Source organism: Panulirus ornatus, chromosome 12 (assembly GCF_036320965.1).
Source record: "Panulirus ornatus isolate Po-2019 chromosome 12, ASM3632096v1, whole genome shotgun sequence".
NCBI classification, from domain to species: Eukaryota; Metazoa; Arthropoda; class Malacostraca; order Decapoda; family Palinuridae; genus Panulirus; species Panulirus ornatus.
The window spans coordinates 28,592,296-28,607,058 of NC_092235.1; the positions used below are offsets into that span (position 1 = coordinate 28,592,296).

General features: G+C 38.6%; 1 protein-coding gene across 2 annotated transcripts in view; it reads right to left on the reverse strand.

Moving 5' to 3' along the window:
- Ccm3 (programmed cell death protein 10 Ccm3) overlaps positions 1 to 14,763 on the reverse strand; it is a 31,766-nt gene that overhangs the window by 3,097 nt on the left and 13,906 nt on the right. For both annotated transcript variants that reach the window (XM_071667723.1, XM_071667721.1), the window contains exons 3-5: positions 12,018 to 12,195; positions 9,503 to 9,635; positions 4,648 to 4,812 (exon numbers count right to left, since the gene is read on the reverse strand). In XM_071667723.1, coding sequence (XP_071523824.1) covers positions 4,648 to 4,812; positions 9,503 to 9,635; positions 12,018 to 12,195 — 476 coding nt within the window. The remainder of the gene's footprint in view (positions 1 to 4,647; positions 4,813 to 9,502; positions 9,636 to 12,017; positions 12,196 to 14,763) is intronic.

A 14,763-nucleotide genomic window follows, 5' to 3' on the forward strand; every position in this document is an offset into this window, starting at 1 on the left:
TTCAATCCATTGACAGCACGTCGACCCAGGTATATATATGTTTCCCCTTTTAGAAAGTTAAAATACAAGGAGGGGAGGGTTTCTAGCCCCCCACTCCCGTCCCCTTTAGTCGCCTTCTACAACACGTGAGGAATGCGTGGGAAGTATTCTTTCTCCCCTATCCCCAGTCATTTCTAACCACTCATGGTTCCATAAAGAAATTCCCAATAAAATTATAAAGGCTACAATCATACTTATACATAAACCAATGAAAAACAACCTATCATCCTAACAAACCATATCACTCTCTGTACTTCCTTCATACTACCAGAATGACTTAAAATAGAAATGTCTCTATTTGTTTAACAGAGGGAGTTTTATATTCACGTTAACATGTCTCTTAACCTCGTATATATGTATCTGTGTCTTTACTCCTATCTATGAGTATTTACACATCCCAGCCTTAGCCAAATACTCAGTAACTCCCCAAGGGGAGAATGAACACCTGAGTTGGGTGTAGGCTGTCTGCTATCCCCAGGATTTGAACCCACGAGGATCCAACTCTGGGCTGACCCATGTTGACTTATGGTCAATAAAGCTACTCATTACACTGTGGAGGCTCATAATAATAATTTTCTATCATTACTATACTTAACCACCGTCTCCCGTATTAGCACAAGGAAACAATCAAGGAATAGCCCAACCAATTCACATTCATATGTATATACATAAACACCCACACACAAATACATACATATATATTTCACCATATACATACCCATATACATGTGTACGTGTAGGAAGAGAGGAAAGTGATTGGTTCTCAGTGAATGTAGGTTTGCGGCAGGGGTGTGTGATGTCTCCATGGTTGTTTAATTTGTTTATGGATGGGGTTGTTAGGGAGGTGAATGCAAGAGTTTTGGAAAGAGGGGCAAGTATTCAGTCTGTTGTGGATGAGAGAGCTTGGGAAGTGAGTCAGTTGTTGTTTGCTGATGATACAGCGCTGGTGGCTGATTCATGTGAGAAACTGCAGAAGCTGGTGACTGAGTTTGGTAAAGTGTGTGAAAGAAGAAAGTTAAGAGTAAATGTGAATAAGAGCAAGGTTATTAGGTACAGTAGGGTTGAGGGTCAAGTCAATTGGGAGGTAAGTTTGAATGGAGAAAAACTGGAGGAAGTAAAGTATTTCAGATATCTGGGAGTGGATCTGGCAGCAGATGGAACCATGGAAGCGGAAGTGAATCATAGGGTGGGGGAGGGGGCGAAAATCCTGGGAGCCTTGAAGAATGTGTGGAAGTCGAGAACATTATCTCGGAAAGCAAAAATGGGTATGTTTGAAGGAATAGTGGTTCCAACAATGTTGTATGGTTGCGAGGCATGGGCTATGGATAGAGTTGTGCGGAGGAGGGTGGATGTGCTGGAAATGAGATGTTTGAGGACAATGTGTGGTGTGAGGTGGTTTGATCGAGTAAGTAATGTAAGGGTAAGAGAGATGTGTGGAAATAATAAGAGCGTGGTTGAGAGAGCAGAAGAGGGTGTTTTGAAATGGTTTGGGCACATGGAGAGAATGAGTGAGGAAAGATTGACCAAGAGGATATATGTGTCGGAGGTGGAGGGAACGAGAAGTGGGAGACCAAATTGGAGGTGGAAAGATGGAGTGAAAAAGATTTTGTGTGATCGGGGCCTGAACATGCAGGAGGGTGAAAGGAGGGCAAGGAATAGAGTGAATTGGATCGATGTGGTATACCGGTGTTGACGTGCTGTCAGTGGATTGAATCAGGGCATGTGAAGCGTCTGGGGTAAACCATGGAAAGTTGTGTGGGGCCTGGATGTGGAAAGGGAGCTGTGGTTTCGGGCATTATTGCATGACAGCTAGAGACTGAGTGTGAGCGAATGGGGCCTTTGTTGTCTTTTCCTAGTGCTACCTCGCACACATGAGGGGGGAGGGGGATGGTATTCCATGTGTGGCGAGGTGGCGATGGGAATGAATAAAGGCAGACAGTGTGAATTGTGTGCATGAGTATATATGTATGTGTCTGTGTGTGTATATATATGTGTACTTTGAGATGTATAGGTATGTATGTTTGCGTGTGTGGACGTGTATGTATATACATTGTGTATGGGGGTGGGTTGGGCCATTTCTTTCGTCTGTTTCCTTGCGCTACCTCGCAAACGCGGGAGACAGCGACAAAGCAAAATAAATACATACCCAGACATATACATATATACACATGTATATATTCATACTTGCTGTCTTCATCCCTTCCTGACGCCACCTCACCACACACAAAATAGCATCCCCCCTCCTCCCTCCTCCAGCGATGTAGTGCCAGGAACAGACAAATAAAGGCCACAAAAAAAAGGCCACAATCGTTCACACTTAGTCTCTAGCTGTTATGTATAATGCACTGAAACTACAGCTCCCTTTCCACATCCAGGCCCCACAGAACTTTCCATGGTTTACCCTAGACGCTCCACATGCCCTGGTTCAACCCATTGACAGCACGTTGACCCTGGTATACCACATCATTCCAATTCACTCTATTTGGAACATGCCAACACATACTTCCAAGAAGAAAGAAAGGTTCTGGTTTTTAAATAGAAATGGAACAGATGAGCAACACAGGAGCAAGTTCAGAGGTACATTCTTTCAGTATATAGGGATGGATGCCATCAGGGATAAATGCCTAGCCTGTGTCCAGAGAAAGAAGCACTTTTTGAACAGTTCGAAAAGAGATTACAGGAAGGGGCATGGGATTAATAAGGGGAACATCAGTGGGGTGATGTAATGTTAGAGTCAACAAAGGTAAAGTCAGAGAAGAACATATGATGGAGGACCTGGGGTAGGCTAAGAGAAGATCTGGGTAGGATCAGGGGAAGACCTGAGAAGGACCTAGGGAAGACTTGGGGAAGACCTTGGGATAACTTGTTTGTGTGTTTGTTTGCACTCTTTCTTCACCAAACCACAGCAAGATGGTTTATGTAGGTAATAGTTGGTACACAGCCAATGACCAGGCAGATATAGTACCAGTACTATCAACCTGGGTATTGGGATGGTTAGTGACAGCCGTGTAGTGAACCAGCACTTCAGCAGTTGTCAGTTGCACTCTTTTGGCCCAGGTAGCTATCTTTCCTTTCTGCCTCACCCACATGTGGAGTGCTGGCATTCTGTCCACAAACATAGTCTCTCCCATTTCATACATTTCATTCTTAGTAAGTCTAGGTTTCCCTGTGGTGAGTGTTATGTACCAGCCCTGCCTTTTTGGTAGGAGCAATAAATAGTAGTAGTAGTTGGAACAATAGACAGGAGTATTAGGTAGAAACATTAGTAGTAAGTGGCTTGTTATGGGTGAGGCACTAAAGGCTAGAAACTGGCACTGGAATTCAACAGCTAAAGAGACTCTTTTACCATGGAGGGAGTTCCCAAAGGGAACGGGTGTAAGACATACAGATAGCTTTACATACCAGGAGAGTGGAAACATGAGGTGTGCTTATTAACAAATAAATCAAATATCTTTCATCATATCATTTGCATGAAAAGTAAATATAAATATTGTCCTTAAAACATTTCTTGTTCATCTGTGAAAAAAATCAATCTAATGTCTGATATAACATTCCTCTATAATTCTTTTTCATACATATTTGCCATATTCCGTGTTAGTGAGGTAACATCAAGAACACAGGACTATGCTTTTCTACATCAGCTCAGCAATATTATCATTCATAATTACTATGAACAAAACCACATAATTTGTTTAATGCGTACATAATATGGAATGCCATACATGCTTGCAACTTCCCACAGGTAAGCAATGAAAACTGTAAAAATTTGCCATGACATAACAAAACAGAAGAAAATAAAGTCTGTATTATATAATAACAACAGGGTCAAAACCAATGTGAAGACAGAAAGACTGAATCTAAGAAACAAAAGATACAGTGATCCACTGATACCAAAAAGACTTCATTACCACTGCAAGTGAAGTAAGAAATCAATATAAATTGATAGAGGAGCCAGAATACACTATAAAGAAACTGATAAACAAAAATATAAGGAAGATAATGAACAAAAATCAAATACAAAATTAATCAGTACAAACAAAAAGCAGCTAATCATAAAATGGCAGACTGCTGATCTTGTTACAATAAAATAAGTGCAAAAACACTACAATTAGGAACTAAGGGATAGAATAAAAATCATAATGGTAAAAAATACAGGAAATCAAACTAACAAAAATTTTCATTAAAAACATAATTGGATCATTCATCCTCTGTGAACACTACCAGTCTCAAGAAGTTAAGTCGAGGCAAGACTTCAGTTGCTGAGATCCACTGGGTTTCAAAATGGCCACTGGGAATTGACCAATCAAGGCTATTATGCAAATGCATGCCATCTTGGTCAACTGAGTCATACAATTCAAGCAGACAGAGCATGAGATGTTGTCCAAAAGTGTACCGTGTATGCAGTTGACACATGGAATGCAACTGCTTGATATACACAATGTTTGGGTGGTTAAAAGTAACTTGCGAACAATAAACTATAATTCAGCTTATGATGTCAGTAAAAAAGAAGGCTAGGAGCACTAATTCCCATTCACTTTGCTCGAATAAATCTTATTCATCCATATCCATTTCTCTACATTCATACAAGCATTCTAATAAATGCCTTACTGTCCCTCTTTGAAGTATTCCTTTAGGGTGTTGCTGAACTTTTTGCTGTGCTTGACAAAGTCACGTTTACGATGCTCAAGTGCCTGCTTGCCCTGCGTGCCTGGTATGTACTGTGACACTTCAGACACAGCATCCAACAGCTTCTTGATTGCACTTGCAATTTCTCTGCCAAAATACATATTCATATCAAACAGATACATAACAGACAAATTCAAGAAAATATAATTTCTTAATTTTCTACCTACACAATATATGCCTTTTCTACATCCACAGCACATGTAGAATCTCTCCAAATCCCTTTGTACACAAATAATTCATACCTGTAAGAGTAAAGGACCCAAGAGTAATACTTGAAAACATTTGTTTAAAAATATATAGCTTTAGCTGTCTCACAAGTGATACAAGCACTACTTGTCTTAATAATGACAAATAAGAATATTAATTTGAATAATACGGGCTTTCTCAGTAATGAAATTAATATAGGAAAAAAAGAGAAAAAACTCAGAAATGTAAAAGAAAAAAATGGTGAAATCAAATATAATGAGTGTATATAAGTGACTCTTGGAGAAAGAACAAGTGTATAAAAGCAAGTAAGTGTACATGCAGAGAGCATACATAAATTTCAGAGGTTGTATGATAGTGGAGGGTGTCCAAGAGTTCAGGCCCCATAAGGGTAAAACTGATGGAGCAGATGCAGGAGTACACCCAATCACCTCTCTTCCAAGGCTCTTCAGTGGATGCAAAGTTTGGGACACTTCTTTCCAGTGTAGCATTGGATCACTTAAAAATGACAAGAGTTCCTTCCTTTACATATCGCTTCATAAAAGACTTACTGACACTATGCTTCTCTCTTATCCCTGTTGATTTTGTAATTTTGTAGAACATTTTGGTATGAAGGAGAAAAGACTGGGTCTTTTTGATTCAGGTAATCATTCTGCTAGATCATCCTTGTTACATTCTTTATCCACTGATGATGTTGACCCCTCCTGAACTACCTCCAATTCTTCAAACATTTCCTTGACATATACCAGCACTTGGTCCTTCTGCTCTTGTAATGGAAGCCAGTCAAGTTTGAACCTTCTTTCTTTCTTTTCTTTCAAACTATTCGCCATTTCCCGCATTAGCGAGGTAGCGTTAAGAACAGATGACTGGGCCTTTGAGGGACTACCCTCACCTGGCCCAATTCTCTGTTCCTTCTTTTGGAAAATTAAAAAAAAAATGAGAGGGGAGGATTTCCAGCCCCCCGCTCCCTCCCCTTTTAGTCGCCTTCTACGACACGCAGGGAATACGTGGGAAGTTAAGAGTAAATGTGAATAAGAGCAAGGTTATTAGGTACAGTAGGGTTGAGGGTCAAGTCAATTGGGAGGTGAGTTTGAATGGAGAAAAACTGGAGGAAGTGAAGTGTTTTAGATATCTGGGAGTGGATCTGGCAGCAGATGGAACCATGGAAGCGGAAGTGGATCATAGGGTGGGGGAGGGGGTGAAAATTCTGGGAGCCTTGAAGAATGTGTGGAAGTCGAGAACATTATCTCGGAAAGCAAAAATGGGTATGTTTGAAGGAATAGTGGTTCCAACAATGTTGTATGGTTGCGAGGCGTGGGCTATGGAGTTGTGCGCAGGATTGATGTGCTGGAAATGAGATGTTTGAGGACAATGTGTGGTGTGAGGTGGTTTGATCAAGTAAGTAACGTAAGGGTAAGAGAGATGTATGGAAATAAAAAGAGCGTGGTTGAGAGAGCAGAAGAGGGTGTTTTGAAATGGTTCAGGCACATGGAGAGAATGAGTGAGGAAAGATTGACCAAGAGAATATATGTGTCGGAGGTGGAGGGAACAAGGAGAAGAGGGAGACCAAATTGGAGGTGGAAAGATGGAGTGAAAAAGATTTTGTGTGATCGGGGCCTGAACATGCAGGAGGGTGAAAGGAGAGCAAGGAATAGAGTGAATTGGAGCGATGTGGTATACCGGGGTTGACGTGCTGTCAGTGGAGTGAATCAAGGCATGTGAAGCGACTGGGGTAAGCCATGGAAAGCTGTGTAGGTATGTATATTTGCGTGTGTGGACGTATGTATATACATGTGTATGGGGGTGGGTTGGGCCATTTCTTTCGTCTGTTTCCTTGCGCTACCTCGCAAACGCGGGAGACAGCGGCAAAAAAAAAAAAAAAAAAATATATATATATATATATATATATATATATATATATATATATATATATATATATATCTATGTGTGTGTGACTTCAAGCCAGTCAAGCTTGAATGCAAGATATGCAGTAAATATATAAATTCAACTGAGGTATGTTGTTCTTAGTCATCTGCTGTGCCTCTTTTTAAAACTGACACTTGTTGGTATGGGAAACATTAACAACCCCTTTTTCCATTTAAAATGCTAAGGTATATGCATAGAGGAAAAGTTTTCCGACAGGCCTCATTCAGAATTTTGATGTTTGTTTTTGAGATATGTCAAAACTGATGGATTAGAAACTCTCAAAGAATACATCTGATCATCAAAAAATAAACTTCTCACTTTACATCTTTGATATGAATATGCATTGCTGAACACCCACATGACTCATGAATAGAAACATCCAAAAAAGCCACGACTTGAACATCTCTCATTTCCATGTATGGATCAAACCTTTTCTCAAAGAGTCCAATAGTACTTTAGTCATTTGTTCACAGTACTGCAAAAGGGTGTTATGATTATGAATTAAATTCTCCTGTGAGCTTTCAAGTCCCTGAATCACTGGTCCAATAGCAGATATGGTCACCTTCTACTGCCCTTCCAAAACTTCCATGGCCTCGTGATAAGGTTCGAGGACAATCACGAGCTCCTTTAAGGCAGAAATTGCCACTGGCATGATTTTCTTACTCCTCTACTCTCTCTGGATGAGATGAATTGCATTAGTCACCTCTGCAGGGTTCCTGAGTCCGCAAAAGTTTTGTTTTTGTTGTTATTGGAGATATTTTTGTTTGGGTAGGGTCAAGGGATCAATAGGGTGGACTCAAACAGTTAATAATAAAAATGTACTGCTGTTACCGCCATTATATTTTTTTGCCCAGTACCACTATAGCTGGTACTTTAAAAGCACCCCTTGTCTCCTGTTTTATTTACAAGGTTACCAGTACCACATTCCATCCCTTTTACAATTACAATTATATTACAATAACTTGATCACACTTCATCAATTATGATTAATTACTTCAATCATATTTCCAATTACAATATTTCTGTAATCAATCATATTTCAACAGAATTACAATTACAATTACTCCATCACCAACGGCCACACCCTTGAGGGAGTTCCCGGAGGGAATGGGCATCGGAGATATAGATAGACTGATAGAAAGATATAAAAATAGGAACAATAGAAAGACCAAACGTAGATTTTCCCTCAAAGTTTAAGGTCCTGATGCTACCTTGCTAAGGCATGAAAGGCAACCATGCCTGTAAATAATAATGGTAAAAAGTAATCATAATCCATGGCAAACTGAATTAAATGCTTGCAATGGCTGAAGATATACAGAGTTTAAAGCTTCCAACCTCAGGCTGTAACTTAAGTTCTTTTAATTCAGGTCCTCTGGACCTTTTCAATATTTTTCAAGCTCCATAAAGTATGGTGACCAAACCCGCGAAAGCCCATACTAACACTGGCCTAATATATGTTTCTGATAGTTTTCAGAACATTCCCTTCTTCATATACATAAATGCCAATCTAATACTTGTTCTTTGTCTCTAATATCTCTCTTGCAGCGAAGCTCTCATGACAGATCAGATAAAGTGCCAATTTAATTCCTAAGTCACACACACAGCTTATTCCTGCTAAATAATATTTGCAACAACAACATTCAATGCCTCATATCATCATTACTTTGCATTTACTCTGTTTAATTCATCAACTATGAATAAGACCAGCTGAAGAATCTGTCACAAAGAACACCAAAAATTTCTTCAAATGCTTTGAAATTCCATTAGTTTTATGAAGTCTGATTATGAGTCATGGGAACTTAAAGAAAGCACTATAAATAACTGAGAATTTAAAAGTATCAAATGACAGTGCTGAAAGAGGTGCTGCCATTATTAACAAATACAACCATCATAAACAAGAATGAAAAGGAGAAACAATTCTTGTTTCAAGTTCTTCAGGACTACAGGCCCTCTTTTTCTGACATGAAAAAAGAAACACTGACACAGTGACACTATTGCCATACTTAATCATTAATCACATCAGCATTCCTGAAATTATACTACTTCTATCATATTTTGTAATTACTGTTCTTAGATAATAAAACTGCATGGCTTATTACACTAAACCATACAAGTGATTCAGTCATTTAATTCCTAAACTCAGTCTCTCTAAGCAATCTTTGAATACAGTTCAACATGGATGAAATTCTAAATGGTACAATTAATTTTACACTGAGACCATGCTCTGGACATACGTGTTCATAAATTTCTGATCTTGAAATTCAAGGTCTACCCAAAAACACATATTTGATACAGGTGAGAGTGATGCAGAGTATAAAAGTGAAGAAAGTGAGATGTACATAAGTAAGATGTATGAGAGAGAGGAAGCATTTGTGTAAAAATGAAAGTTTGTGTGTGAAAAACATGACAGTGAGCAACACATGAAGGAGAAGGGTAGGGGTGATGCATAACATATATAACAAGTGACACTGAAGGATGTGTTACATATGAAGGATACTGTTCAGACTATATCACTCTCTAAAAGACAACTGACAATGAATAAACACAAAGAAATTTTTGTAATAGTATTTTGTCAACATTGCATACTAAATACCTATACAAAGCATGTACATTACCATCTCATTAATAAAGTAAGAAATCATCTTACTTTATAGTTTCCAAGAAAGTCTTCCTATCCGTTATCTCATCTGGGATGCGTGACAAGATACGCTTCAGGTTTGCTGATTTTTTATTTAGCTCTTGGAAAGCATCTTCAGTGCGTGTTACTCTGTAGTCACCAGCTGCAACAAAGAATACATGATACATAAACAATGCTGTGGATAATACACATGTTAGGATAACGAGGTGGACAACCTACTGCAACTGAATATCAGACATTTCGAAAGATGAGAGTCATAGGGGTATAAAAAGGATAACATGAATGGAGGGGAAGATATGGAGACAGAGGAGATGATAATGGATATGTACAAAGAGGACATCACAGATATAGAGGAGTGAGAGCAGATGGACAAGGAAGAGAAAAATGATGACGAGGAAGAAGAAGGAATTGAAAGGGAAGATGGAATGAAAAATATAAAGGAAGATTATATAGTGATTAAGCAGAAGGATATAATGATAAAGGAAAAACAGAAGAAGAGAGAGACAGAAGAGCACAACACAACAGATGAAGGAGAAAGAAGAAACAGAGAAAAATGAGGGAACCAAGAAAAAGAGAGGGATGAGAGGATGAAAGAGACAGTAGATGAACCAAAGGGATATAAATAAAAGTGATGAGGACATTGAGAAGGGATAAGAGGGGAGACTTCATTTTGCAATATGACTATGACTTGCATAAGTTGACAGCTTTTATACCTAAGTAATATAATACTGGATAAATATCACCAGAAGCTTAATGTTCCTGCATCTTCATAAGCAAACACTGACTTTTTTATGGCCAAATCCTAAAATCCCATTTTTCACCAGCATATTAGTTCATCAACCACTGACGCTGCTTCTGCTTCAGAGTATTAACAAATGAAATAAGTGCCTCCTATTCTAACCAGAAGTACGCTCATGCTGTACATAAATGGCATACTGATGTTAACTGTAGATGTACAATGTACAACATGAAGGAATCATTAAATCTTCCTATCAACTATATACCCCCCCAAAAAAAATGTATATATGTATGACACCCTGGCAAAGCAACAATGTATTGTATTCACACTCACTGTCAGGCTCACCATATATTCCAATTCCATACGAACTATTATACATACAAAAACAAAGAAATAAAAATTGATGATAAATTCCTCTTTTCATTTAAGCCAGGCTAATCAATTTCACGTACATAAATAACACTCTTCATATTCTGAAGTTTCTTTTTTACATTGGAGGCTCTAGTCATGGATGAAAGTCCATATCAACGCCAGGCCTTGAAATATAGAGGTTAATGAGACGAGAAAGTATTCACAAATTTTGGAGGAAATGAAAACCTGCCTTTAAAATGTGTCAGGTAATAGTTACTGAGCTTAAGGGAAGGGCATAGGACTAAAAAGAGGAGCATCTGGGAGTGAAGGAAAGTTAAGGTCATCCAAGGTAGAGTTTGAGAAGTTGAAACCATGGTTACTTTGTCTATGGGAGACAACTATAGCACCATCAAAACAGAAAAGAAAAGGCAGTGCAACAGAAGTTATAAGCAATACCCTTAGCTATAGAAGAGACACCTATCAGTGGATGATGTGAAGAGGTTATTGCACTTCTACCAAAGTCTTAACTATCTATTCATACAATCCAAGGTTCAATCACTTATTCTAAAGTCTTTTCAGCATGGGGCATGGCATAGTGATTTTGGAAAAATTCTTTCCCATGACTCTCATTCAAGCTTTCATGTCCATTCAACATCAATACAAATCTGTTATTCATAACATAGAGCCCTTCTTTATCCAAGGAAAGACTGATAAACTCTCTCCTTATACTAAAAGGTTATCTGAGTCTCTGGCCAAAACTTCCCCAAACAAATTCTGCTGCTCTAACTTTCTTTCTCTTTTTCAAAACAATGATTCCAAGACTTTCTCCAGCTAATAAAAACATAATTTTTTTTTCCATTTTGGATGATTTTAACATTCTCAACTTCCTGACTTAACCCTTGATAATCCTAGGCCCCTTCATATAATATCTTTGCTTCCTTATAATATCTTTTCTTACTGTCCTAAAAGCTCTCCCATGCACTGAACAACATCCCTCCTCACACAAATGAATGAACATCTCTGAACTTGCACCTATCCTTGCTCACCTGTTTCAACTTTGCCTTCAAAAGCACTTTGTCATATAATGTACAAAGCTCAAGTTGTCAGAGGAAGATTTAGCTCATATTATCCACACTCCTTCATACAACTAAATTACTCCAAAATTCTACACATACTCGATCACTGCTAATAAAAGCTCTATCTCTCTCTTACCTCTACATCACATTCTTCAATAATATTATCCTAAATAATACTGTTTTGCTGAGCATAGTCCTTCTTCATTCACAATTGCACTGCAGCCTAGACCTAGTTTTCACTCAATCCTTTATTACATAAAAAATTATCAGGAAATAAATAACTCGAAAAAAAATAAGAAACAGATTCCAATATGAGCTATTCATCAAGTTACTGTCACTAAAGCTTTATTGTACGTACATTCAGATTCATTTACAGAGCCTTGAAGCCTAAGGATGGATTCATTCATATTAACAGTAAGGTCAGCTTTGCGAACAAGACCCATGACCAGCTCATAGGTAAACCCTGGATGTGCTGTCTCAACCTTACTCAACGCGGCACGGAGTGTCTGACTTGATGCAACATTCTCACGCTCCACCTGTAAAGATTTTTTTATTATTCACTCATGACATTCGCCAAGTATGTGACATCTTCATCAGCAGCAATACTAAATTTATAATTGCACCATAAAGCAATGTCAAATCCTAGTCCATACATCTCTGATATTTGTTTTAGGGTGTACCATATGTCAAATAGCATACTTAAAAAACACAAAATTACGCATATAATGATCATGATAAAAATGGACAAAAGTCAACCAGCCTCCAATATAAAACTAAAATCAAAACTTAACTTTTCTCTTTAATAAAATTGGAAGAATCTATTCTTGACACGGCACTACATCCTAGAAAACTTAGCTGATATTTGCAAACTGGTTTGAGAGATGATAACAAACACAAGCCTTATCCAAACTGTATGGGTGTGCTGAATTATACACCCCTTCCACAGTTACAGTCTGGAACTAAAATACTCTCTCCATCTATTCACATTGCATATACCTTCTCTTGTTAAAGGGCACTGCAGCTTAAGCAGAACAACTTCCAAACACTGACTCCATACATCATAACACATTTCACCAGTAACCTGCACTCAAGTCTTAATCTCCACCTTGTGACTATTCTTCACTTATACTCTACCCGTTCCCATTCTCAATCCAATACAGGCAGCAACTGCTCACAAAGGGGATAAAGTAACAAGTGACTTATCAGCCACCACAATACGTGATACTGGCTAATGCTCAATTACAGAACCTCCACATCCATACAGCAGACCTCCAAGGCCTAATGCATAATGCAGAGTTTTGGGAGGTCTGTTACAGTATGAGCCCACAGGATGTTTTGCTTGAAGAGGATAGAAAAGAGGGAAGCAGTTAAGAACAGAAGAAAATGTTCATAGAGCTTCACCTCTAGTAGAGGAATGGTTTTTCATACTTTATAACCAACATTTCTCACCTCTGAACAATGGCATGTGAGCATTAAATAATCTATCCACATGAAGGTGGAAACTAGTGGAAAATTTAAAATTTTCCAATAATTTGGCCTCCAATCTAAGGTTCTCTTTTAAATGCATTACACAATTTCTTGAGCAAACATGTATTGTTTGTTGCTTTTTATAATCTGCATCAGCTCAGACAAAGAAATTAATAATATTCCAAAGAAGTATTTTTCCAGAACTATATAAATACTGAAATTTCCAAATCTAAATGACTGATCTTAAAGTAAAAAAACAACTCGGGTTTAAGTTACTAACTTACATATGATTATGCATGCACATAATCATCATCTGACAGTATACACTTAAAACATTGTAAAAGAAGTGTTACACAATTTGCACTAATTCTTTCTTAGCCTATGACAATAATTAATATTAGGTATAGCACTGAATAAGAGGGAGAAAAATGTGGGGCTTAAATAAAGTAAAACAATGAGGACAATTAAAAAAAAATCTATAAAATCTATAACTCAATTTACATAGGGGTTACATATACTTTGTGTTATTCTAGAAATTTATTTTTTTTTTATTATACTTTGTCGCTGTCTCCCGCGTTTGCGAGGTAGCGCAAGGAAACAGACGAAAGAAATGGCCCAACCCCCCCCATACACATGTATATACATACGTCCACACACGCAAATATACATACCTACACAGCTTTCCATGGATTACCCCAGACGCTTCACATGCCTTGATTCAATCCACTGACAGCACGTCAACCCCGGTATACCACATCGCTCCAATTCACTCTATTCCTTGCCCTCCTTTCACCCTCCTGCATGTTCAGGCCCCGATCCCACAAAATCTTTTTCACTCCATCTTTCCACCTCCAATTTGGTCTCCCTCTTCTCCTCGTTCCCTCCACCTCCGACACATATATCCTCTTGGTCAATCTTTCCTCACTCATTCTCTCCATGTGCCCAAACCACTTCAAAACACCCTCTTCTGCTCTCTCAACCACGCTCTTTTTATTTCCACACATCTCTCTTACCCTTACGTTACTCACTCGATCAAACCACCTCACACCACACATTGTCCTCAAACATCTCATTTCCAGCACATCCATCCTCCTGTGCACAACTCTATCCATAGCCCACGCCTCGCAACCATACAACATTGTTGGAACCACTATTCCTTCAAACATACCCATTTTTGCTTTCCGAGATAATGTTCTCGACTTCCACACATTCTTCAAGGCCCTCAGAATTTTCGCCCCCTCCCCCAACCTATGATCCACTTCTGCTTCCATGGTTCCATCCGCTGCCAGATCCACTCCCAGATATCTAAAACACTTCACTTCCTCCAGTTTTTCTCCATTCAAACTCACCTCCCAATTGACTTGACCCTCAACCCTACTGTACCTAATAACCTTGCTCTTATTCACATTTACTCTTAACTTTCTTCTTCCACACACTTTACCAAACTCAGTCACCAGCTTCTGTAGTTTCTCACATGAATCAGCCACCAGTGCTGTATCATCAGCAAACAACAACTGACTCACTTCCCAAGCTCTCTCATCCACAACAGACTTCATACTTGCCCCTCTTTCCAAAACTCTTGCATTTACCTCCCTAACAACCCCATCCATAAACAAATTAAACAACCATGGAGACAT